This window comes from Danio aesculapii, chromosome 5 (genome assembly GCF_903798145.1).
Source record: "Danio aesculapii chromosome 5, fDanAes4.1, whole genome shotgun sequence".
Taxonomy (NCBI): domain Eukaryota; kingdom Metazoa; phylum Chordata; class Actinopteri; order Cypriniformes; family Danionidae; genus Danio; species Danio aesculapii.
The window spans coordinates 32971625-32999412 of record NC_079439.1 but is presented as its reverse complement, the minus strand read 5'-3'; the positions used below and the strand labels follow the sequence as shown (position 1 = coordinate 32999412).

Sequence of the window (27788 nt, the reverse complement as noted above, 5' to 3'; positions counted from 1 at the left end):
ATCTTTCTTTTAGCTGCAGTGGTTTCACTAATGAAAGAGTAGGCATGTGTTTTATTAGGGTGCTGAAATGCACAGTGAACTGCACAGCGGTTAAAATCTGAGCTGTTAATCATTACTGTGCTCTTGAACAGGACGTTTCACCTCTGGTCACTGGGAGTGCAGTGTAAGGGATAAAACAGTCTTATGAATTCCTTTATTATAAACTTTTGCTAAATTACAGGACTATTTAAAAAGCTATATATTAGTCATCAGAACTCAAAATGTCAAGTGTTATTAATTTTCATTTAGCAAGGAAGCTAGTAAAAAAGTGACTTGAGGGTTGTGTCGATAGACGACGCCAATGAACCAACCTGATGTTGGTTCATTGTCTGAACCAACATCACCTCAGATACTGTTGGTTGGTTCCTGTTGGTTGTGCACCTTTTTTACCAACCAAGTTTGTCGATGCCATTATAATGACACAGATCACTCTGTCTATTCATGCCAGAGTCCCGCAGAAAAAGTGATTGACAGGTGGTAATTTGTGTGTAACATCTTTATTCATTTATGATTCGATTACTGATGGGTAAAACAAAGACCATGCAGGTCAGGTTGTTGATACGGTAGGCTACAAATAATTAATTCGTTATGAATTAATTAATTATTCATAAATAATTCATTCATCACCGCCTATGACAATGATGCCATCGTCCATCGCAATGTTTCACATTAGACATCGTACGAGACCAAATTGGTCGACATCCCTAGACTTGACTGACTTTTCTCCATAAAAACATGAAGCAGCACAACATTGTTCAACATTGATAATAATGAGAAATGTTTTGAGAGCACCAAGTCAGCTTATTTGACAGATATTTGAAGGATCTTGTGACATTGAAGACTAATTGTAAGGATGCTGAAAATTCAGATTGGACATTAATAATACTGTTTTTATTTTGTAATGTTAAAATTGAATTTACGCAGCTTCGCGAGTGGGAAAGACTTATTTCAAAAAAGCATTACTAATTTTTTCTTTCCCCACACTTTTGAACATTTGTGTAGGTCTCCAAAAATCCACACACAAGTCCAAAATCCATTTTATATTGAGTTAACAACATGGTACATTTGATGTTAATTTGGTTGTAATGCTGTTATCCTTGATAAGGCCACATGTTTCAGTTGCTTTAGAGCTCATCTCAAGCATTTAAGCTTTACAAGTATAAGCGGTTCTGATGGGCCAGTGATTGTGTGCTAGTAAGAACACTAACCTGTTCTTTTTGACTCTCTTCATGCTCCAGTTGACCAAACTGGTAAGTCTGTCTCTTCTCCTCATGGCCTGTGCTTTAGGTCACCAGTTTAACTCTTTACTGCAGTGACTAACTTTCAGTGTTAGACTCGCTCTTCTCACTCTGCCTTTGTCTTAGTCATTCTGTCCTTTTGCAGCTGAGGTAGTTTGCAAAAGGAAGATGAATGTCTTGTGGATTTTTAGTTTCTTTACTCGTTTGAATATCCAAAATATATCTGGTTATCAAATCTGCGAGGCCTCCTCAAACCTTGCTGGCTACACGGGGAATTGTTTTATGATGGATATTATGCACCAGGATTGAATTTTTGATTTTTTTTATCATGTATTAGCGCTAAAAATAATTTATTTAATTTATGTATTCATTTGTTTGTTGATTTTTAATTGTATATTTATTATTGAAATGTTCTTTCCATAAAAAAAACAGCCTTGGTTGCTGACATGACATTAAATAAAAAAACATCACATGATGGATGTTATATAGTATAGACAAAAATGATTGTCATGTTTTACTGTTATAAAGCCATGTTTTCATGTGTAGTTTGTGATTTTTACATCAAAATCTTCTGTTTTGCTTTTTTGTTTCTTGAAACAATGACGTTTCAGTAAAAGTAGGTTGAATCTTAAAGTGGTTCATGAAATATAAAAGCTAGGATTACTGTATATTGAGATTAATTCAATGAATTTATAAATTACATTCAAGGCAAGAGACTGCAGGTGAAAAGAGTAAAAATGTACTAAAAGATTTGACAATACTTCCACAGTTGATTAATTCCACTAAGAATTGCAAAACATATTTTGTATTATAAGTGTTCTAAACTATTTAGGTTAAATATGTAGATGAAGTATTACTTCAGCAAATCTGCATGCATTTTGACAAAAACATTTGAACATTGGATATCCAGAATCCTTGTTTTATTTTATTAATATAATTATTATTAGTATTTTTTTACAGAGGATATTTTGTGTATCTCTTTTTATTACTGAATTATTCAGAAAAAACTGCAACTGTCCTTTTTTTTTCTATTTTCACAATTTTTGTTGAAATTTATACACGCGTCCCTCTGCAAAAACCTTCAGAATACAGATATGCATACACTTGTAAAGTCTGGTGTTTGTATAGTAAGTTCTGCTGAAGTGGAGATTTGACTCGACAGAAAAAAAGTTATGTGCGGGAGAATTTTTTTTTTTTCAGCGATCGGCCTGTATTATAATTGAAATCTACAAACACCAATGATTAAGAGTGTGAATTAGGGTTGCACACTATTGGAAAAATCTAACATTGCAGTACTTTTTTATTCTGCGATTTAAATATTGCGATATGAACAATTTCACTAGATGAGTTGAATAACTATTTGACAAGAACTTATCATTTTAGATTGATTGCGATGATTCTGTAGGGGAGTGCATAAAATATAATAAACCATATACAGGTATAGATACATTTAATTAAGAAAAAGATACAAATTAAATAAACAGCCTTTAAATTTTTTCCAAGGAGTCGATTTGTTTTCAAGTAACAGTAACTGAAAAATCAAATGTAAAATAATACTGCATAGTCCTCATTTTAGAAACAATTCAATAAAATCAATTGTTGTTAATTTGTCAAAGTTACAAACTGTACATTTTCTTATGCCTAATTGCCTTTAAAACCCTTACACAGTAATAGACCGCAATATTGAAGTTACCTTACTGTTTTTCAGTCATTTAAAAAAAAAACCTTTATGAAATTCCAAAAAGGCCATATTCTCAAATTTAGTTTTGCCTGCAGTGTCTTGAATGTTTTACTTGTAATATAATTAAAGGTATCTTAAATTTTCCCAATTAGCTGGTTAAATGTTTTGATATGAACATGTAGTATAAACCAATCCTGGAGGACCACCAGCTCTGGACATTTTCCATGTCTTCTTAACCAAACACACCTGATTCAGATCCCCAGCTCATTAGCAGAGACTGGAAGACCTGTAATGGGTGTGACAGACAAAGGAGACATCCAGAACATGCAGTGCTGTTTGTCCTCCAGGAATGTGGTTGAGAAACACTGGTATAAACAACAATCAAACTGTTTAAACTTTCATGATAAATGGATGTGCTTAGTTTATTTTACTGAAGAAAAAAAGAAGTCTTACTGATGTGCATGTTTGTTCAGGTGCCCGTATTGAGGAGTTCTTCTATGAGAAACTGGACAAAAAGATCCCATCCAGAATCACCAATGCAGAGCTGCTGGGACAGTACATGCAGGACGCAGCGAAAGACTTTGGGCCAGGATCTCCATATGGTTCGTACAACAAACCGCATCAAAATTAATGTGATGAAACACTTTTTAGTTTTATTTGTAGTCAAACATTATTCAAAAGTGAAAAGGTTAAGGGCGGCAGTAGCTCAGTGGTTAGCAATGTCACCTCACAGCAAAAAGGCCACTAAATCGAGTCCCAGCTAGTTCCGTTGGAATTTCTGTGTGGAGTTTGCATGTTTTACCCGTGTTCGTGTGGGTTTCCTCCTGGTGCTTCGGTATCCCCCACAGTCCAAAGACATGCGGTATAGGTGAATTGAGTAATCTAAACTGGCCGTAGTGTATGTATGTGAATGAGTGTTCATGGATGTTTTCCAGTACTGGGTTGCAGCTGGAAGTACATTTGCTGGATAAATTGGCAGTTCATTCCACTGTGGCGACCCCTGATGAATAAAGAGACTAAGCTGAAGGAAAATGAATAAATGAATGAATGAAAAGGTTATTTTGTGAAAAAAAAATAAATCAGATTGATGGTAGTTTCTCCATTATTCTAGATTTGGCTCACCTCTCCTTAAATAACGGTAACCTACAGTAACAGAGATATTTAAGCATCGTTTTGTGCCACAGAAATAAGCAGTCTTTATATAACTAAAGTATATTTTCCTTCTGGAAGTCAGTTTGTTAAATTGGAGATCTTCACAATAACTTTTGGATTATTTTATTGTGTCAGAACTTGCTGAAGTGCTCTGTGAGTACACAGAAGATTTCTTCTTGAGGGACAATAAAGTATACAAACAAACCTTCATTTTCTTAAACAATACCCCTGGATTGTTGCTTCCATTGTTGCTTTTTTAATAACTTTAGTTATTATTTTGTAAAATCTTAATGATATAACAAATTATAATTCAAGTGTCCAAACAGATAATTTACCTTGTAGCCTAGTATATCAAATATTCGAGCGTGATTAAAAATGACAGATATAAACATTAGGGCTGGGCGATTAATTGAAATTCAGAACCTATAGTTGATCAAATTTGTTTTGGAAGATTTTTTCAATTACTTTTCCTACGTGTTACGTGACCCTGCTCTGTTAAAGGCTGTGGCTGATTTCTACTTCTGCGGCCACTTTGCAGCCACATCTGATCTCTGGTCAAATAGGATGATGGACCCATTCTTGAGCCTTACTTTGCACTACATTGACGATGATTGTAAGCTGCGCCAGAGATGCCTTGAGACGTAATATTTTCCATTATATTAAAATGATTATTTACAATTAAATATTTGTTTACAGAAGATGCAAGAAATGCACTGTTTAAAATATTATTTACAGGATTTACAAGAGTTATTTTATTTAGAAGAGATACCGCTTATTTTCTACTTTTAATATTAAAAACATTGAAAATAATTTACTTTGTTTCCAAAAGTACAAATTAATTTTACTTTTTTATTAAAAAAAGTGACTGTTGGTTTTAGACGATGTGTGTTTTAATTTCAGTTGTTCAGCGTTGAGGTTCAATAAATAATCATAGATTGTAGACAGTGTGTGTTTCCTTCAATTATTTAAAATCTAGTAATGCAGCCTTCATTCAGAAGTCTCTCACTTATAATTTGTGAGCATATTTACTGTACAAAACTTATCAGTGTGAACAATGAGGGTAAAAAAATAAAGTAATTATTCATTTAATCATAATCACAAATTATAAATACTCAAATTACTGTAATCGAGTAATTTTTCTCAGAAGTAGTAATTTACTAAGTAGTTTTAAAAATGTACTTTTACTTTCCCTTGAGTACATTTTAATGCAGTATCTGTACTTTTACTCCTCTACTTTCCTTCAAACTGCAGTCACTACTTTATTGTTTCTTGTCTATGGGGATTAGAAAAATTAGTCCTGTGATTCCTGTCCAATCAGATCGCACATAGAAGGTAAACTGCATCATAATCAACTACCTCAAGACATGGGCCCTTTATAAATGCAGCAAACTGTTTGGAAACATTAAAAGTGTCCAAGAAGATGCCCAAAATCTTTACACGTACTGACTCAGAGACTGTTTAAATGCATGTCACTGATGAGAAGATGATGGATGTTTACTGTATGATGACCAAAATAGCCTTAAACACCCAGCAGGCACAAGACGTCAACTCGAAGTGAGATTGACGTTGTACCCCAACGTTGTAGCGACATTGCATTTTGTTTGGAAATCAAATCGGGTTGACATCAAAACCCAACATCAGGCCGATATTAAAGTCAATTTATGTCACAGCTTGACGTTGTGTGGACATTACCACTATGATGTCTCTCAGATGTTGGGTTTTGGTTGCCATACCTGAGAAATAAATGTCCGTGTTTGACATCAATATGACGTTGGTTTAAGATGTCGGCTCGATGTTGGATTTTGATCACTTTTTAACACAACCTAAAATCAACCAAATATCAACATCATCTGACGTCGTTATTAGACATCAAAGTAATGTTGTCCTTAGATGTTGGCTAGACATTGAATTTTGGTCACCTGACGTCACAACCTAAATCTAACCTAATATTAACGTCTTAAGACGTTGTGTGCCTGCTGGCTAATAACTAAATGCACTACAGAATGAAGTTTACACACATCCACAATTTACATGTAAATGCATCAGCTTTTCACAGCGTAATACTCAATACTCTCTTCTCTTGAGTACTTTTAAAAGGGCTATTTTTTACTCATACTTTGAGTAATATTTACAACATATACTTTTACTCTACTTGCACTACATTTTTAGGCAAGTAATAGTATTTTAACTAAAGAATGATTTTTCAGTACTCTGTCCACCACTGTTTATAATTGAGTTAAAATGTTCAATTAAACGAGATTTTAATTTTAGGCCAAATCGCCCAGCCCTAATAAACATCTAATATAAAAACAAACATCACAACACCTCTGCTGCCATGTGCATCAGGCTCTCTATAACCCATTTTCTCATCTCTGCATTTTCCTGTTTTTCACTGTTTGGTTATTGACTTAACAGAAAAATCAAGTGTTTCCTTGGTATGAAGAAAGGAAGTGTTTCAAGGTCCTCGTAATGTCCACCAATAATGAAAAAACGAATCCAAACATAATCTAAAATGTTTTTCTGTATCCTCCAAGCTTAATCACATTCTCCTTCGGTTAAACCCTCAAATAAATAAATTACTACAGCCACATTCGCCTGATGGAAAACTGTGTGCAGTGCTATTTTTTGTGGTTCTCTCTGCCCCACCCCTTCCCTACTGGACGGATCAGGAACAACAGGGTCCCGGAAATGTGTTCCAGCCTCTCGTCATGAATATACTGTTGAAATCAAGCGAATGTTTTGTTGCAGGCTTTGTGCCACTAGATGTCGCTCTGAAGTTGAGCATAATGGCTGCTGGCAAACTAGTCTATGGATGCATTTAGGTTCAAATTGACTCTTTACATGACCATTTTGCCTGATCATACAGTATGACAAATTATTTTTCATTATTATAACATATTGTTATTATGTATATGTATGTACAAAACACATATATTCAAGTACATTCTGTAGATATGGTTATTGTTATTATACAAGCCATTTCTAAACTAAAAATGCAGCTGATGTTGTTTTTTTAAGAATGGTAATTGTTCCGGGTCAACTGTAAGATGTGAAACTTAAACAATAATCATGACCATTACTAAAATAATAGGCATTGTGAACACAAGCAAAACAAATGTGAAAGATGAAATTGCGACAAGATTTGAAGCTGGACTGATGATACTGTCGATGCTACGCTGTACATGAGAACGGCAGGTTCAAGAGTTTCATGCATGATTCATACAGTGAGAATGGAGCTATGATTGAACAATACGAATAAAAAAAACCTGTGATAAGATTATCAGATTCAGTCCAGTTGCTCATGTGCTCCTATTTAAATCAGTGAAGATCCCTACACACAATAATAAGTTGAGGTGACTCAAAGACATTTTTATCTACATCTGATAATCTTATTACACCAAATTCCCATCTGAATAAATAAAAATAATGCCAAGCAAATTAGACATCGGTATTTCATGAGATGCTCTTCGTCAGATTAACAGGAATTGATAATTATCAAGCTCAGTTGCATGTAAGGTTGTCTCTCATGAATATTCGTCGGTATTTACAGGGAGTACATTGATCACTGTTGGAGAGTATCAGAAGAGGCTGGGTGGATCTGAGCGGGAATTTCTACAAACATCAGCCATTAACTTCCTTACACCGCTGAGGAATTTTCTGGAGGGTGACTGGAAAACCATTTCTGTGAGTACAATCCTTACATCTCAGGTGGTTTACTTCCATCTGATGTACTGCAATCAAGACGTATGCGATTAAATCTGTTTGTTACAGTCTGGTTGCCTCCAAAACAACTTCAGCAGAATTTTGACATTTGTAGTTAGTTTAAAAAAAAAAAAAAAGTCATCATTTATTTAGCCATGACTTGTTCCAAACCTTTATGGGTTTCTTTCTTCTGTTGAACACAAAAGAAGATGTTTTGAAGAAAGCTGGAGACCTGTAACCATTGACGTCCATGGTATTTTTCTTATAGCTTTTAAACTTGCTTTAAAAAATCTTCTTTTGTGTACCACAGATGAAAGAAACTCCTAAAGGTTTGGATCCACTCGAGGGTCAGTAAATAAAATGTTTTGGGTGAAGTATCCCATTAATACTTTCAGACAGAAGGGCACCCTGTCCATGAAACCATGAAAGATGCACGCCATGATTTGTTTGTTCTTAAACACAATTTGTTTTTTGTAGTTTCGTTTTGCTCATATTTTATGAATAAGGTCAGCTTTTTGACCTTCAACACTGTAGCGCCTTTATTGTCTCAGGAAACAGGTTATTAGGGGGTCCAGCCGGTTGATTGGTTGATAACAAGCAGGAAATATTCATGGGCCAATGACATGGACACATTGAAATGGTCTATTGAATCCCTGTACAATAGGCAGCTTTTACGGATTGCCTAGAATTTAAGTAGGTGTTGCTCTCATTCTCTGTCTGAGGGGTTTATCCTGCTCCCTTCGGGCCAAAGGTTTCAAATGCTTTTTAGTTGGACAAAAACTTGGTTAAAGTCTTTTTTTTCTTGTTGTTTTCAGAGAGAGAGACGGCTTCTTGAGAACCGACGTCTTGACCTGGATGTTTGCAAAGCTCGACTCAAGAAAGCAAAGTTAGCAGAGGCCAAGGCAGCTGTAAGCTCTTATTTTGACTTATCTTAACATCTTCATGATCACGGGCTTTCTCCTATAACTGCCCTCTTCTCATGAAGCATGATTCAGATCTCTTGAGGGTCAATTCAGGAAGTGAGCTGTTCAGCGAGGGCACTCGCTGTTTAAATCAAAACCCAAATCAATTATACACTTGAAGAACCACTAAATGGACTACTGAAATTACTATCACAGTTATTATAATAGACTTTGCTAAATGGGTTGATGCATTTTCCAATGAGCAACACATTTTTTATAGTGTCACTTTATTTAGACGATCCTGTTAGAAACATTCTGGCGACTAGCTTTGCAAGTACATATCAACTAATTCTACTAACCCTAAAATACCAGTTTACTAATATTCCAATGAGATGTAGTTACTATAATGGTCAACATAATGTCTATAGACGACCATTTCAAATGAAGTGTTTTTTTATATATATATATATATATATATATATATATATATATATATATATATATATATATATATATATATATATATATATATGGTGACACGGTGGCTCAGTGTTTAGCACTCTCACCTTATAGCAAGAAGGTTGCTGGTTCGAGTGCTGGCTGGGTCAGTTGGCTTTTTCTGTGTAGAGTTTGCATGTTCTCCCTGTGTTCGTGTGGGTTTCCTCTGGGTGCTCCGGTTTCCCCCACAGTCCAAAGACATGCGCTATAGGTAAATTGAATAACTTAAATTGTCAGTAGTGTATGTGTGTGAATGAGTGTGTATGGATGTTTCCATATTGATTAAAAATATAATAAAAACGAAGCAACAGTGTAAAGCCTTTTTGCGAGAATTGTTTTAAATTGTCATTTATTCCTGTGATTTTTGAACCTCGGTTACTTTCATTTTAAGTGTCATATGATCCTTCAGAAATCATTCTGATTGCTGATTTATTGAAAAATGCATCATTGAAAAACATTGTATCAAGTTGAAAGACTTTGATTCTTGATGTTGTTTTCTAAGCTCACTTTGATGATTGGAAATGTCCAAAAAAAAAAGACAAAGACTGTGTGTACCAAATCTGATTTTTAGATTTTGTTTAATAGTTGTGTAAAGGCTTGCTTCATATTTTTGTGAAAATCTTAATTTTACCTTTCAAAAATACCAATCAGTATTTTTTAAAAAAGTACTACTATTCATCAAGGACAATTAATCAATAATAAAATGGATGTTGGGATTTTGATACTTGTTAATGTAATGGGTATTTTTTTTAAAGGGAACCGTTGTGGGTGTCAAGACATGTATGGCTAAATGTAATGTAAATGATGCCTCTTTGTGAATTCTAGAAAAAAAATGGATTCCGCCTTTGTTTTTGATGATGTAACTTGGGTGGTCTGCCTCTGGCACGTTATCAGTAATGCACAAAAACTAGTGAAACAAAATCATGTCATTGAAAACAATAGCAATGCACATGGCTCAAAATAAACTGGAATCAATGTGGATTTTTTTGGATAATGTGTGTTTTTTTTTTTTACATCTTTCTCAAAAAGGCATAATTTACATGTCTTGATACCTAGGGTTCCTTTTAAATAAGTGTGAAACAATAAGAACATTCCACTGCAAATGTTCATCGAAGGGGATTTTTCTCTTTTTAGTCATCATGATGTCAGTATAATTGGAAATCACAAACTGTACTTAGTACAAAATATAGCATAGACATTCAGCAAGGTGTTATTCCATTAAACAAAAGTATAGGAAGACCTTTACAATGTTACAAATGGCTTTGTATTAAATTTTGAACACATTCATTATTTAATCTTTTAATAATCGTTGAGCAGCATTAATAACTGAATATAACAGATCAGCAATTCCGCATAATAAAAAATGGATTCTGAAGGATCAGGTGGCATCAAAGACTGGATTAATGATGCTAATAATTCAGCTATAAAATGCAGGAATAAATTACATTTTTAAAAGTATTCATAATAATAATAATAATAATAATAATAAGGGCAGCATGGTTGCGCAGTGGGTAGCACAATTGCCTCACAGCAAGAAGGTCGCTGGTTCGAGCCCCGGCTGGGTCAGTTGGCATTTCTCTGTGGAGTTTGCATGTTCTCCCCTTATTTGCGTGGGTTACCTCCGGGTGCTCCGGTTTCCCCCACAGTCCAAAAACATGATGAATTGGGTAGGCTAAATTGTCCGTAGTGAATTGGTGTGTATGGATGTTTGCCAGTGATAGGTTGCAGCTGGAAGGGCATCTGCTGTGTAAAACATATGCTGGATAAGTTGGAGTTTCATTCCATGGCGACCCCAGAATAATAAAGGGACTAAGCTGAAAAGAAAATGAATAATAATAATAATACCTTTTTATTTATAGGTGCCTTTCAAAGCACTCAAGGGCACCTTACAGTTAATGGTGAGCACATCATAAAAACAGAAGCAGTGGAAAGCAAAATAGACAGGATATTAAACCAGCAAATCATTAAAAGTGTCCTGAACAAAAAAAGCTTTATGTGAGATTGCAAACAGTGTCTACCTGGCGAATGTGGAAAGGTAGGGAGTTCCATATCAAAACTAAAAGGCCTGCGACCAAATGACTTCATCTTAATGTTTGAACAACTAACAATTCATCAAAGATGATCTCAGCAAGCTCAAAGGATTTTATAAATGAAGAAGATCAGAAAGATAGAGTCATACAGTGATAAATATAGCCTTGGTGAGCAGAAGAGGCTTGATATTTTAAAAAAGAAAGCTTTAGCTTTTCAAACTTTAGTGAAAAACTATTTATTTAAGAAAAAAAGTATTAGTATTAAAATGAACAAAGATTAGTAATATTTAAAGTGACAGTTCTAATTCTGTCATATTTTACCCATCCACCACTTGTTTTAAACCTGTCTCATACTTTTGTTGAACACAAAAGAAGATATATTGAAGAATGTTGGAAAGCAACAGCCATTTACTTCCACATTATTATTATTATTATTTTGTTCCTATTATTTTTGTTCCTATTATGTCAATGACTGAGGGTTTACAGCATTCTTCAGAATATATTATTTTGTGTTCAACAGAAGAAGGAAACTCGCTAAAGATTAGAACCAATTGAGTATCAGTAAAAGGTGAGGAAATGTTCATTTTTGAGTGAACTATCCCTTTAACAGTAGTTGTTAACTGATGTGAACAAATGAATTGTGTTATTCAGCATTATTATGACTGAATGTTGCCATTATTATAACTATGAACAAACTCACTAGCCCCTGGTCACTCCTTATTACTTTTGATATACGATGTCCCATGCTGTAAATGGGCATTGTTAAAGCGAGTCTGTGGTTCATTGTGTTTTCTTAACTGACAAAGGATCATTTACAGTGTTATGTTTGTTATGTGGAAGTCATGGAAGTGGAAATGGAAGATTCATGTCTGGGAAGCTTTGAGTCAGAGGGAATATGGATATGTCATCTGTGAATGAGCGAATCTAATCTCCTTTCACTTATATGTGTTTGCCTTTTCATTTAAATCAAGATTGTGCCTTCACTGGATGTAACTTACTCATAGGACTGAGTCACGTTCCGTAGTTTTTTTCTGAAAAAGTCCTTTAGTTGGCCCATTTTTGGGTGAGATTTAAATGGATTTCCCATTGACACATTTCATGTAAATAACCCAGTGAACCCCTGTCGCACATCTGGAAATATGTCATCAAGTCAAGTTAAAAGAGGTTTTCTACAGTTATTAAGATTACATCACACTTTAATATTAATGTTATCCTATTCTTTATGAGGACCCTGACTGTGTGTGTGTGTGTGTGTGTGTGTGTGTGTGTGTGTGTGTGTGTGTGTGTGTGCGTGTGTGTGTGTGTGTGTGTGTGTGTAAGGCAATACCATTAAAAGTTTGTCACCAAAGAATCTTTTATTTTATTTTTTCTAAAGGTCACATATTATGTGCTCTGTGTCGGATCTTTCCTTTCCATGTACAGTAAACACTAACACGTCTCTTTGTTATTGTTCTCACAGTGTGAGGGAGATGTGAGTATTCGTGTGTGTGTGTGTGTGTGTGTGTGTGCGTGCCTGTGTGTCTGTGTGCGTGTGTCTTTCAAATGCCTGTCATTTATGGCTGCCTCCAGCAAACACTTACTTGTTCAGATCTGACCTGTCTGACACCTGAATTGGAAAATAAATCAACAAAATAAGGAATATTCCTGTCAAACCTATAACCTTTTTTTAAAAATCAGTTAAGTCACTAAATATAATCTTTAACATGCATATTATAGCTCAGGAATGCCCATGGAATCTCTATTTTTCTGTCTGTCTAGCTTTCTGTCTGTCTCTCTAAAACCGATAGATAGATAGATAGATAGATAGATAGATAGATAGATAGATAGATAGATAGATAGATAGATAGATAGATAGATAGATAGATAGATAGATAGAAAATTGATTTAATTGTTTGCTAGATAGATAGACAGACAGACCCATAGATAGATGGATAGATTAAAACAGTTCATAGATAGATAGATGGATGGATGGATGAATGGATAGATAGACGCATAGATGTTTAGACAGACAGATAGATGGACCGATAGATAGATAGATAGATAGATAGATAGATAGATAGATAGATAGATAGATAGATAGATAGATAGATAGATAGATAGATACACAGACACAAAGTTAGACACATGGTTAGACATAGACAGACACATAGACAGAAACAAGGACAGATGCATAGACACCTGCAAAGATATGGATGGATGGATGGATGGATGGATAGATAGATGGATAGACGGACAGACAGATGCATAGACACACGCAAAGATAGATAGATAGATAGATAGATAGATAGATAGATAGATAGATAGATAGATAGATAGATAGATAGATAGATAGATAGATAGATAGACAGACAGACAGACACATGCATAGACACAGATGGATGGATGGGTAGATAGATAGATACAGATTGATAGATAGATAGATATATAGATAAAAATACAGAAAGAAAGGAAAAGATATAAAATGGTCTGTTAGAAAGCTTGTTAGGAAATGAAACCAATTGAAACTCTTTCTATTGTTGTGTATTGTCTGTAAATGAGTGATGCATAAGTGTGTACAGTATCATTCAGCAGTTAGAGAAATTGCTCTGCATATTGGGATTTAGACTTCAGATGTTTTTGTCTGCTTTGACTTTTTATTTCATCATCATATTAAAAGATAGTCAGGGGACATCGATACCAGAGTTTTGTACATTCCATGCTACATATCAAAGCTGAGCAGAAAAAGCAACTATTGTTATCAATCTACATTGTCATGCAACTGTACTAAGATGTCATTCTTTGTGTCAAAACGGTGGCTGTTTATAATATATTACTCCTGCAAAAGGACTGATGAATACCAGTTTAATTGTTACTGTTAATATGGGACATAATGAGTTGGTTACTTTTCATCTTTAGACACTGAAACAAAAAAAAAATGCCTTTATTCATTTATTAATCTTCTTGCTCCTGGTTTATTTTTATTCTTATATATTTTTGTTGTGGAGTGGAATGAAGTGATCCAAAAAAAGAAGCAGCAACTTCCCTAATTTGCCTGTTTTGTGTGTGTGTGAGAGAGGTTACAGGCTGATTTGTCACTTGTTTATTTTAATTTTAATGTTAAAAAAGGAAACATTCATGTCTACTGGGTTAGTTCATGTGGACACATGATTCTTTGTCAAATTCTGTTTTCCCCCCTCCACCTGTAGGCTGCGCCTGACTTTCAGGAGACTAGGCCACGAAATTATGTTCTGTCCGCCAGTGCATCTGCGGTAAGAAGACTGCAGACCCTTAGCTTTAGAAATCCTGCCTCCATTTTCTCTATCTCTAACTATCTCTACATATGACCCCCATTTGCACTCATTTCCACACAAATATTTGCAGCTTTTAAATATAGATTAGCAGGATGTACAGTCAGTTCTCTGTAGTTGAGGAATAGCTTTGTCTCGGCTGATGCTTTTCAGCCCAAAGCAAAGAAATTAAAAGGATTAATCACCATTGTTGCACATTTTTTTTTTTTTTTTTGCCACCTCCTCTGCTGATTTTTGCCATTACCCACAATTTTAGATGATTGCAATGTGGAGGAAAGGAATTTTTTTCCATCATCCCACTCTCTTACCTTTCTCATTTCATGCAGTGGGATAGGGAAGTTGATGAATCATATCTGGCTGACAGAGAAAAGGTTGTATGAACATAAATCCGAAGTGAAACCTTAGTTTAAGTAGTGAGCTTAAACACATGCAGTATTTATTGCCTGTAGTCAGTGATGGTAGCATCTTTTAATTTTTTTTAATAACTTTTCAAGACCCATTGTTTAAAACTAGCCCTGTTTTCCTCTGTCATTGTTTTCCCTCAGTAACATTGTCTTATGATGTTGTGTGTTTGTGTGCTTTTCCCCTTGTTTGTTTGATTAATGTTTTGCTGACAGCATATGCAATACATGTGCATATGTTTTTTGTTGTTGTTGTATTTAGTATTTGCAGTGTTTGTGTGTGCATATTTGGTTGTACACTGTAAAACCCCAAAAGTTAAGGTAACTTACACCATTTGAGGAAACCGATTGCAACAAACCATTTGAGTTCAAAAACTAATCCTAATGAGTACTGTGAACTTAATCCATTTGAGTAAATGAAGCAATTGAGCACAGTAAAACCCAATAAATGAAGAGAACTCAAGCCAACTGAGTACTGTAAAACCCAATAAGTTAAGGCAACTCAAACCGTTTGAGGAAACAGATTGCTACAAACCATTTGAGTTAAAAAAAAATCTAAATGAGTACCGTAAACTTACTCTATTTAAGTTGAAGTAATGAGGTATTTAATTAACTCATTTCCTTCAACACTGAGTTCAAAACTCTTTTCAAATGAGTAGAATTAACTTTCAGTAAATTAAGTGAACTACACATTTAATTTGATTAGGTTGACAGTTGGGTTTTACAGTGTAGACATTACAGCTCAAAAGGCTGGGGATACTCTAATTTCTTATTAATATATATAGTTAAAGACTAAATGATCAGTCCTCCTGTGAAATTTTAAATTCATTTTCAAATGTTTCCCAAGTGATGTTTAACAGAGCAAGGACATGTTTCTTGCAACGTTTTCTACAGGGTTCTATTTTTCTTCTGGAGAAAGAAAAATATTTAAAGAATAGCATTTTTTTCTTTCAATTGCCTACACTGTAAAAAAAAAAAATGACTCAACTTAATATCAACTCAGTTTACTCAACTTAAATCGAGTCAAGTGCAGTACTTGGGTTGAAAGTTGAGTCTACTCCAAAAGCTCTGCAGCACGTTGCCCTTTACAGTTTTAAGTGGTCAATTTTTTTACAGTGTACAAAAGAAACCACTGTTGTATAAGTTGTGACTTGCCTAATTAACCTAACTTGCCTAATATAATTAATACATAAGCCTTTATATTGCATTTGAAGCTGAGTACTGGTATATTGCAAAACACTTAGTAAATGTGGATTGTACTTTCATCAAGGTGAAGACAAAAGAAATTAGTTATGAAATTACATTTTAAAAGTACAAAATGGACTGAATGGTTAATAAATAGATTTGTCTTCAACCATATCTATCTATCCATCTATCCTACTGTACCTAACTACCTGTATGTCTAAAAAAAATTAAAAGATTTTTTTTTCAACACATTTCTAAACAATAGTTTTAATAATTAATTTCTAATTACTGATTTATTTTATCTTTGCTATGATGACAGTAAATAATATTTTACTAGATAATTTTCAAGACACTAGTATTCAGCTTTAAAGGCTTAATTAGGTTAACTAGGCAGGATAGGGTAATTAGGCAAATCATTGTATAATGATGGTTTGTTCTGTAGACAATCGGGGAAAAAATATAGCTTAGGGGACTCATTATTGACCCTAAAATGTTTATTTATTTATTTATTTATTTTAAAAACTGCTTTTACTGTAGCCGAAATAAAACAACTTTAAAATACGGTGAGCATAAAATAAAATATCATAAAATAAAATAAAATAAATTATCATGAAATACGACTTTCTCCAGAAGAAAAATTATTATCAGACATACTGTGAAAAATTCCTTGCACTGTTTAGGATCATTTGGGAAATATTTAATACACACACACACACACGCGCACGCACACACGCACACGCACACACACACACACACACACACGCACACACACACATTTAATTGGTCAGTCTCGGCATCCAGCAGCCTCCTTCCAGTTCAAAAGTAAAATTAAATGATGTTTGTTGTGGGAAAAATAGTATCTTTTTTGCTTAACATGTCTGTATTCGCTTGATTAAAATACAGAAAAACGTTGATGTTCTGAAGTGTTTACTACAAGTTAAAATAACTCATTTCTATTTGAATGTATTTTCGAATTGAATTTATTCCTGTGATTTAAAGCTGAATTTTAAGCGTCTATTACTCTAATCTTTGTCACAGGATCCTTCAAAAATAATTCTCATGAGATGTTAAGTGTGGTAACACTTTTTCGATTGTTTTGATGATTGGAAATGTCAAAACAACGACATTAATATAAAACTGAAACCGCTTGCAACATTGTAAAAGTATTTCCTGTAACTTTTGATCATTGCGATGCAGCCTTGCTGAATGTCTTTGATTTATTCTGTATTTGTACACATAATGTTATGACATGAGTCAACATGAAAGTCCCCTTTCATTGACATTTGCAGTGGAATGCATGGGAGAACAAATGGTTTTATCCTTTCACATTTATTAATAATATTTATTTTAAAGATGCCCATGTGTGTGATTACATTGGAATGTCTCTTTCAGTTCCTCAACGTGTTTATTTATTTATGTATATATGTATTTGTTTTTGATGTTGGTTTCTTAAATTTACCCTGAGAAATTTAGTCAGCGTTTTTCCCATGCAGTGGTTGTGAACTTGTAAAGAGTCTCTCTGGTGTGTTGTCATCATTGTTTTTCTCTTGTCGTTATGCTTCATGTTCCAGCTCTGGAGTGAGGAAGTAGATAAAGTGAGTATCAGGCAAGATCCACAGTCTGTTTTTAGACGTTTCTTTGTTTGCTTTCTTCCTTAGGGAGGCAATAAATGATTGCGTGTTAATTTACCCAATAGATGATTGCATAATAAGAGCTGTTATTTCATAAAAAAAAAATAGTCTGATCTGTTTGAGTTTCTTTCTTCTGTTAAACACAAAGCAAGATAAACTGATGAATGTTGGAAAGAACAGCCATTAACTCCAATAGCCATTTTTTGTTCTAATTCCGGATGGCTGTTTGTTTTTTTTCCAGCATTATTTAGAATATCTTGTTTTGTGCTCAGCAGAAGACAGAACTTCAGAAAGGTTTAGAACTACTTGAGTTTGGGTTTGAGCTTTTGTTTACAATATCGATTCAGTAAATATTCAATTATACAGTAGTCACACAATCTGTCCAGAGAAATATGTGATGCTGGATAGCAAAACCAGTCATAACATTAATATTCTGAACTATCTTCTAAAATCTGAATAAATTATCTTTCTGTTGATCTATGAATAAAGATTCCCAGTAAGCATTTTTTTTGTGTGTGTAGACATCTATGTGTAGCCCAAATCTAGACTATTTATCAAACATATGGGAAGGAATGAGTGCACATGAGTGGTCTATATTGTGTACGTGATGACTAGTTTTGGGCTTTACTTATAAGTATAAGATTGTTACTGACAGCCCAATTTTTTAATTTTAGCCAATATTTCTATGTTTAAACACACATTTGCTTGGCGGGTATTTGTTCGAGATATTTGGAAGTTTGAATGATTTTTGGCATATTAGAAAAATCTATAATTTTGACTCGTATAATGCATTTTTGGCTATTCATACATACACGCACCGGCCACTTTATTAGGTACACCTGTCCAATTGCTTGTTTAAGCCAATTTTTAATCGGCCAATCACATGGCAGCAACTCAATGAATTTAGGCATGTAGACATGATCATGACGATCTGCTGCAGTTCAAACCGAGCATCAGAATGGGGAAGAAATGTGATTTAAGTGATCTAGTCTGAGTATTTCAGAAACTGCTTATCTACTGGGATTTTAACGCACAACCATCTCTAGGATTTACATAGAATGGTCTGAAAAAGAGAAAATATCCAGTGAGCGGCAGTTCTGTGGACGCAAATGCCTTGTTGATGCCAGAGGTCAGAGGAGAATGGCCAGACTAGTTCAAGCTGATAGAAAGGCAACAGTAACTCAAATAAGCACTTGTTACAACTGAGGTATGCAGAAGAGCATCTCTGAACGCACAACACGTCCAACCTTGAGGCGGATGGGCTACAGCGGCAGAAAACCACACCGGGTGCCACTCCTGTCAGCTAAGAACAGGAAAGTGAGGCTACAATTCACACAGGCTCACCAAAATTGGACATTAGAAGATTGAAAAAACGCTGCTTGGTCTGATGAGTCTCGATTTCTGCTGTGACATTCGGATGGTAGGGTCAGAATTTGGCATCAAAAACATGAAAGCATGGATCAATCCTGCCAACGGTTCAGGCTGCTGGTGGTGTAATGGTGTGGGGGATATTTTCTTAGCACATTTTGGTCCTTATTAATTCTAATTTTAGCATTGTGTCAATGCCACAGCCTAACTGAATAGTGTTTCTGACCATATCCATCCCTTTATGACCACAGTGTTCCCCATCTTCTGATGGCTACTTTCAGCAGGATAATGCACCATGTCATAAAGCGTGAATCATTTCAGACTGGTTTCTTGAACAAGACGATGAGTTCACTGAACTCAAATGGCCTCCACAGTCACCAGAACCCAACCCAATAGAGCACCTTTGGGATGTGGTGGAATGGGAGATTCACAGCATAGATGTGCAGCTGACAAATCTATCAGCTATCATGTCAATATGGATCAAAATCTCTGAGGAATATTTCCAGTACCTTGTGGATTCTATGCCATGAAGGAAAAAGGCAACCTGGTACTAGTAAGGTGTACCTAATAAAGTGGCCGGTGAGTGTATATACCCATAACTTCAGACTGTGGTTTAATGTCGAAAAGGGGGTACAACCTGGTACTAGTAACATATATACCTAATAAAGTGGCCGGTGAGTGTATATACCTATAACTTCAGACTGTGGTTCAGGGTCACGCATGAAAATAAAACAGTAGCTATAAAAGAATCTCTGTGAAAATGGATGTGTTATGTAGTTTTTGTGTCAGCAGCTGCAAAATTCAGCCTTTTTTTGGTGTTAGAGTGAATTTATTATAAAAGGGTTTTCAACAATGAATGAACAACTTTGCCTTTTTCTGTAAAATATATAGATTACATTATTTGCCTGAACTTTATCTATTATCTCAAACAGCAGTCAATCTAATGACCAAAACTCGTTTACTGTAATTAGTTCTCGTGTTTGTGTTTTTGACAATACATACTTGAATACTTTTCACTCTGCATGTTTTATGTCTAAAACCACTAACAGTTGTAAATGGTGATTGAGATGTTTGAGCACATGTTGATCCACATGAGTCTTGTGACCGATGTGGGTTGTGGTTAAGGAGTCTGGCCTGTGTTTCGCGCACAGTCTGCTTCCTCATGCTTTCTGTCTTCTCTCACTGTCCCTTTCAAAAAGATGTCGGAAATATTATTAAAAGATTCAGAACAAGATTATAAAAGGAGGTCCTTAACTGCTTTAGGAAGAATGTTTATATTGGCTGAAGAAGACAAACCAATCCAAGATGACTTCAAACAAATGCTATTTAAGCTATGTGGATAATGTGTGTGCGTGTGTGTGTGTGCCAGGCAGAGCATGAGTTGCGTGTGGCTCAGACTGAGTTTGACAGACAGGCAGAAGTGACTCGCCTCCTGCTGGAGGGCATCAGCAGCACACATGTGAGTCTTTCTGAACCACTGATTATTTTGGACATTAAGGGGGAGCGGGGCACAAAATAATGCTGGGTTAGTGTTGTAACACACATGCTTTAAACTTTTCCACACATGCGAGTATAATAAAACTGACAATATACGAGTAGCTATTTCAACACTATATAGAGCATAAGTCTCAAACTCAGCAGCTCTGCACAGTTTTGCTCCAGCCCTAATCAAACACAGCTAATCCAAATAATCAAGGTAGGTGTTCAAGACTACTCTGAAACACCTCGATTAGTTGAATCAACTGTCTTAGAATAGGCTTGGAGCAAAATTTGTAGAGCTGCGGCCATCCAGGAATCGAGTTTGAGACCTATGATATAGAGGGAAATTTTTTCAATATATATTTGTTGACCCATAGCAAGATTCTTACTGAAATACATTTTTAATTTCAGTTTTTGGGGCTTTTATAACCCTCCTGTTGTCTTGCCTCCTATGTGATCAAAAAAAAATCAGATTTGGCCCTCGACTTCACTTAGTTTAGTTAAATATTTGCCATTTTAACCTAAAATAAGGGAACCAGTTAATAAATTATAAAAACACATAATTTTTTTTTATCTATTTCACTTTATTTTTTGCATGTTATGTGGGTCTCCGTAACATTTAGCTTTTAGAATTATTATTTGTTTTAAGAAACTAATATCAAATATTATACCAGTAACAGTCTTTTGGACGTTGGTAAATATTTATTTTTGTTTAAATGAAATGGGTTCTCTATTTTACTCCTATAAATTGACCTTCCATTGCAGGTGAACCACCTGCGCTGTCTGCATGAGTTTGTGGAGGCTCAGGCTGCTTATTACGCTCAGTGTCACAGGCACATGCAGGATCTTCAGAAAGAACTGAGCAGGTAAGAACTTCACTAGAGGATTTTTCCATTTGTGATTTAGAAGTGGAGTTAGCACCACTTTGAAACCTTGCTTTTGAGTGTCATGTGCCTCATATTCATCATGCTCTCTGGACACACTTTGTTATGAAAGAGATATTACAAAACATTTATGAGTAATAAGGAGCACTTTATTTATGGAAGCTGTGTTTCTAGTAAAAAAAAAATGACAAAACTTCTTGGCAACTTCTTCATATCAGCTTTTGTTTTCTGCTTCTTTTCTCAGTGCAAATGGAGATACGTGAGTAACTTTTACCATCCCTCTGAAAAAGGGAAGAGAGTTGACAGACGGTGTTTAAGCAATTGTGTTCATGTGACTGAGGGATGTAAAGGCTTTTGACTTTCATGTCCTGTCTGTTTCATGTGTGAGCAACAGCTTATGTTCCATCACCATTTGCAATCGAGATTTGCCATGTCTCACCCAATTCATCTGAAACTGGTTTGGTTTGTGATTGAAAAAGAGCCTTGTCTCCCACCATCACAACACAAACACACTGAGTTTGGAAATGAATCGAGACTGAATAATATTTGACTAGATATTTTCAAGACACCTCTATACAGCTTGAAATGACATTTAAAGGCTTAACTAGGTTACTTAGGTTAACTAGGCAGGTTAGGGTAATTAGGCAGGTTATTGTATAATGATGGTTTGTTCTGTAGATTATCGAAAAAATATATAGCTTAAGGCTAATAATTTTGCCCTTAAAATGGTTTTTAAAAAATTAAAAACTGCTTTTATTCTAGCCGAAATAAAACAAAAAAAAAAATTATCCAGAAGAAAAAATATTATCAGACATGCTGTGAAAATTTCATTGCTCTGTTGAACATTATTTGGGAAATATTTAAAAAAGAAAAAAAAGGCAGATTTCCACTGTATATATATATATATATATATATATATATATATATATATATATATATATATATATATATATATATATATATATATATATATATAATTTAATAATACATATCTAAAAATACAAACACAGAGTCTCTGATTTTGACTGTGTGGTTCCAGGTTTCCTAATGCTTTTGCTGTGAACGCCTCCACATCAGGGGTGTCAGCAGGCCCTTCTCCTCTTTCCACTGGCACACAACCTGGGCCTTCATCACCCAGTCGTCCACCAAACCCCCCCGATGCCCTGGAGTCCAACACACTGAAGATTGAAGAGGTCAAGCCTCCCGCCACTGGCACTCGCAAGGCTAAAGTGCTGTATGACTATGATGCTGCAGATACAAGTGAACTTTCTCTTCTCGCAGACGAGGTAAGAGCTGATCAAAAATAGAAGCTTTCTCTTTCTGTCGGTGATTGAAATATTGTATAATAGGCTAACAGTAGTAGCCATTCCATGTCAACTCAACCAGTGATACTCCAGCTCAGATTGTACCTTTTGTTCATATTTTTCTTCTAAAGAAACGTACAGTAAACAGCGATCATGAGGTTTGAACAGTACATTCCAGTTAGGATTTTGAGTCAAATTAGAGGGCTGTAAAAATGGCTATGGAAAGATGGCAGCAGAATTATGTACACCGAGACTGGTGTCTAAGTGTATTGACTTAAGCAATCTTTGCTGCATATATACAGTAGTCAACATTTGAAGTGGATTAAAAACATTTTTCAAAATTGTCCCAAGACAAGAGTATGTGTTCAATAGATTTAGGTCCACTTTGATGAAAGGTGTTGTCTAAAATGTGTGTGTGTGTCATTTTTTTTAAAGGCCTTATATTATTCATTGAGATAATATCATGTTAAAATGTTTCATTTTGACCAAAACACAAATCTGGGTCACTTTTTTTATGCAGTTGATACTTAGTAAAGATAAAGAATGAAGAACAAGAACAAGTCTGAAGGACAAAATATATTGAAGCTAGAACTGTCTTTTTTTAAAGTTAAATATATTTTATCGAATGTTTTTAGTGCAAAAACATGTCAGAAATTTACATTGAATAATAAGATCATATCTGTCCATCATTCATGTAACCTGAATCCTGACCCCCACATGAAAAAATTATAACAAAAAAATTTAATTGTAATTAAACAAACAAATAAAAAATAAATAAACAAATAAATGAATTAGAACTGTCTTATCATGATCAAAACAGCACATGCCTTACTGAACAAGATTTTCCATACCTGTATCTGAAGAAGTATCTTAATGTCGATTTGGATTCTGTGTTAAAAGCCATTTTAGATCATGTAATTTCAGAATTTGTAAAAGCAGCATATATGGTTACTATTCTGCATATTTGAGCACTTGTTAGCTTCAAAAGCTGTTAAAATGGGATTTTTTTTTTTTTTAATTTCCCTGATTTGAACCTGATCCAAATGTAGAATCTTATAATCTGAGAAAGTAAGTTGATGCGCCTCAGCTTGTCCTTTTTGTCATGTTTTTGGCACTATGCATGCAGTTATTTTGGAAAAAGCCAAACAAGCCACATTTCTTGTTTTGGTTTTTTTTTTGTCAAGCATCCACTATAAATACAAGCACAAGTAACAGCTGTATGGAAAGTGATCCTCTTATAAACTGTTGCTACAAGGGTCAGACTCAACAATATAGATATGGAGATTCCTGTGAGATTAACAAAACAAAACAAAACAAAACAAAAAGTTTGTCAATCTTGAATGAATAATACTTGTTTAGTTACAGGAATGGAAATTTGGATTTTTTTTTAGATAGGACTAGGGATGCAATGATTAACCGATTTCACTAATAACTGTGTGTGGCTTGTGTGTGCATATCGGGAGCAACATGCTCTCACGCTTTCCAGGCACACCTATTTGAAAGAACGCTGCAAGTGAACCGCGAGTCACGTGGCAAGAACTGGACCGATCAGCTTCATACTTTGTATGGATTATACACATTTCTTCTCCAATGAGAAGAAAAAATACAAAATGAAATACCAAACAATTTTGTAAAATAGTTAATCAAAATTGACTCAGACAGAGGTTCAGCTGCTTTTGACTACATTTGTTCTTATTAAAGGGGAAATACTTGGCTAAATCACTTAGTTTTTTTCACTTATTTTTACATCCAATGGACTATTGTTTCTTTATTATTATGAATTTGTGCTGTATTATTTAGTTACTGAGCATCAGTAAATAACACTTTAAAATATAAGGAGTTTTCATGTAATTTTATTAGCTAGTAGTGTTTTGAAATTAATGAATGCATAATAGTTGTGATAACTGTGAAACCGTGATTATTCCTCAGACTATAATCGTACAACCAAAATCTATAATCATTGCATCCCTAGAAAGAACACGTTTGTACTTTCAACATGATGTGTGCCATTTCTCTTTATTTGACCATTGAATGTATAAGTCAACGATTCCACTGTCTCAGAAGTTCTGCAGAATAAAAATTGGAGAACAACCAATTACTGCTTAGTCATATTTGAGGTTATCCTAACAGGATAATGGGAAGTGTATTTCATGAGTTACAATACCAAAGTGTGTGTGTGCATCATTTAGGGACACTGCATTGTTCCTCTTTTTAAGCCCCATACAAAATAGTGTACTACAGTTTATCTGTCACTTTAGTACATTTCTCAGATCAGAAGTGAAATTTGCAAAAAAGTAAGTGCATTTCTCAAAACAACACGTACAAATAGCAAAACACCTTGGGTTACCTGCAAAGGCCAGTCTCTTGCTCAAAAACCTTAGTTCGTCTCTAAAACATTTCTGTGTCAATGTGTCAGTGCCGTCAGAATGACAAATCCTTGTGTCGGCGTGTACGGATAAGACAGTCAAATTACTTAGTCATGTAGTCAATATAACTGTTCTGGAGAGGTGTTCTGATGTAAACTGGCTTTTTTTCATTAATTTTTTTTTTTTTTTTGTAATTTGTTGACTGATCAGGTCATTGTGATACAGAAAGGTAAAGACAGCACTGCCATGTGATCATAACGATATAATGTGGCAATAAGATCATAACTGTACTGTGCAGTTAATCCCTGGCCATATAAATCTATGTAAACGCACAAACACAACCTTAACATTATAGCAGACACTGTAAAAAGGTCATTCTCAGCCTCTAGACTTTTCTGACAGGGTATTCCAGTGTCATCGAGTGGCAGAATGCTGTGGGACTGCTGTACAGGAGTTATTATTAGGGATTATAGCGAAATATATCGGTTTTTATTCTAGCATTTCAAAAAGCATGACTGTAAAACACACACTGTTATGAATATATTAAAACATGTGCTTGTTTGTCATAATAATGACAAAAAAATACTAATTTGGGCATCTCTTGACTTTCAGGTTTTGTACCCTTTGGTTTCGAGTGTGGTCCTGAAAAATCTCTGTTTGAAGGGGTATCTAGCCCCTTCCCCTTAGCCCTACCCCTCTTTTTGCGCATTCAGTAGGGGTAGGGGTGTCCCAATTCTCTTTCTTGAAGGTGTAGGGCTAAGGGGAAGGGCTAGATAGCCCTCGAAAGAGAGATTTTTCAGGACCACACTCAAAACCAAGGGGTAAGAAATTTTCCCAGAATACACCATCTACAACAGTAGTATAGCTGCACTCGAAAGTCAAGAGATGCCCAAATTAGTATTTTTTTTGTCATTATTACGTATTTTTACGACAAACAAACATGTTTTAATATATTCATTTTGTTATTTGTGTTTTACCTTCATGCTTTAAAAAAAATAAATAAAAGCTAAAATAAAAACAGCTAAATTTCGCGACCTATAATCCCTAATAATAACTCCTGTACAGCAGTCCCACATCATTCTGCCACTCAATGACACTGGAATACCCTGTCAGAAAAGTCTAGGGGCTGAGAATGACCTTTTTACAATGTCTGCTATAATCTTAATGTTGATTTCGCGTGTTTACATAGATGAATATGGCCAGGGTGTAAATGCAAAGTACAGTTACGATCTAATTGCCACATTATATCATTATGATAACATAACATATGCCTTCAGTGATTTTCTGAAGATAAATACCAAAAAATAACCCAACTGGAATAACTACAGCAGAGACGATCGTCTGATCTCATATGAAGCAAGAGATTATGATGACCTACAGTATGATGATGTGTGCAGGTGCTGTAGTGCTGTCCCAAAAGCTTCAAAGGAATGCTTACAAATGTTTTCCGTCAGTGCACATCTATTAACATTTGTTCATACACGTCTGCTACTACGTTATGTGTAGAATGTGAAGGAATTTACTGAAGGCGACACACCCAAGGGTCTTTTTCATGATTTTATTTGTTTCTTTGTAGCTGATTACGGTCTACACGGTGCCCGGCATGGACCCAGACTGGCTTATCGGAGAGCGAGGCAACCAGAAAGGCAAAGTGCCTGTCACATACCTGGAGCTTTTAAGCTAGACATCCCGTCCCGTCCTCAATCACAAAATCACACAGAAATATGCATGAACAAATACTCAAGCACTGCTGAACACTCAGTGAAATGATCCCTTTCTCTTTTTTTTCTCTCGTCTATTCACATCTAGGTCTGTTGTGTTCTGCTGTTACTGTGGATAAAATGTTTTGTTCTATGTGTATGTTGTTTCATTTGAAGACTATCCTGCGTAAGCCATTTCTTCAAATAAGGAGATTTTATTTTGTGACTGCTAGATTTCTACCAAGCTTTTCTTACCCTACAAATTGAAGAACAAAACGGAAAAGCTTTTGCTCTGAAGCTGGATGTGCATTTGTGTGTGTGTGATCATGTGGTGACAACGCTAAACATCTGGGCTTTGCTTGTTTGCGTGTTATCTTGCTCATCTACAGTAGCTTCGTATGGTGGTTTTGACAACGGCACGTCTGATATGACAAACTGGTGTTCTGTCATCGGTTGGCAGAATCGTGAGGGTATTTGGTGAGGTAATGATGTGCAGATTGCAGTTTACTGTGATTTCATTCTCATTCGAATGATTGATTTTCTTTACGCTCATTAGTCATTGGTATCTGCTCCGTCTCAACCTTCCCACTTTGTTCTCTGTGGTCTGTGCTTGTTCCAAAAAGTGATGCATATTGAATGAATACAGTTTGAATATATAATAAAGAGAGTTTTACTGGGTCTTGATCGAGATCTTGTCTTTCTAGCATGGGTTGTTGTGTCCAGTAGGTACTTGAAATTGAGGAATGAACTGGTGCCTTGTCATTTCAAACTAAATTGGGCCAAAGCAAAAGTGTGTTTTGGGAGTTCAAACCATCCAACAAACTTTCCACAAACAAACAACAACAACACACAAAAAAAAACTACACTCTGGGCTGCGTTTCCCAAACAACGACATAACTCTCGGATGAACTATCATAGTACGATGCATCGTTTGGGAAAAG

At 35.1% G+C, this 27788-nt stretch overlaps 1 protein-coding gene across 3 annotated transcripts in view; it reads left to right on the top strand.

Annotated features, from left to right (window-relative positions):
* The window catches only part of sh3glb2b (SH3-domain GRB2-like endophilin B2b), a 34764-nt gene extending 7229 nt beyond the window's left edge, over positions 1-27535 (top strand). The window contains exons 3-12 of one of the 3 annotated variants that reach the window (XM_056457955.1): positions 3432-3560; positions 7661-7794; positions 8628-8720; positions 14428-14490; positions 17687-17710; positions 20484-20573; positions 21359-21459; positions 21722-21736; positions 22517-22763; positions 26724-27535. In XM_056457955.1, coding sequence (XP_056313930.1) covers positions 3432-3560; positions 7661-7794; positions 8628-8720; positions 14428-14490; positions 17687-17710; positions 20484-20573; positions 21359-21459; positions 21722-21736; positions 22517-22763; positions 26724-26831 — 1004 coding nt within the window. In that variant the 3' untranslated portion in view covers positions 26832-27535. The remainder of the gene's footprint in view (positions 1-3431; positions 3561-7660; positions 7795-8627; positions 8721-14427; positions 14491-17686; positions 17711-20483; positions 20574-21358; positions 21460-21721; positions 21737-22516; positions 22764-26723) is intronic. The other 2 variants (XM_056457956.1, XM_056457957.1) reach the window with 2 other exon arrangements.
* Positions 27536-27788: the final 253 nt, after the last annotated feature.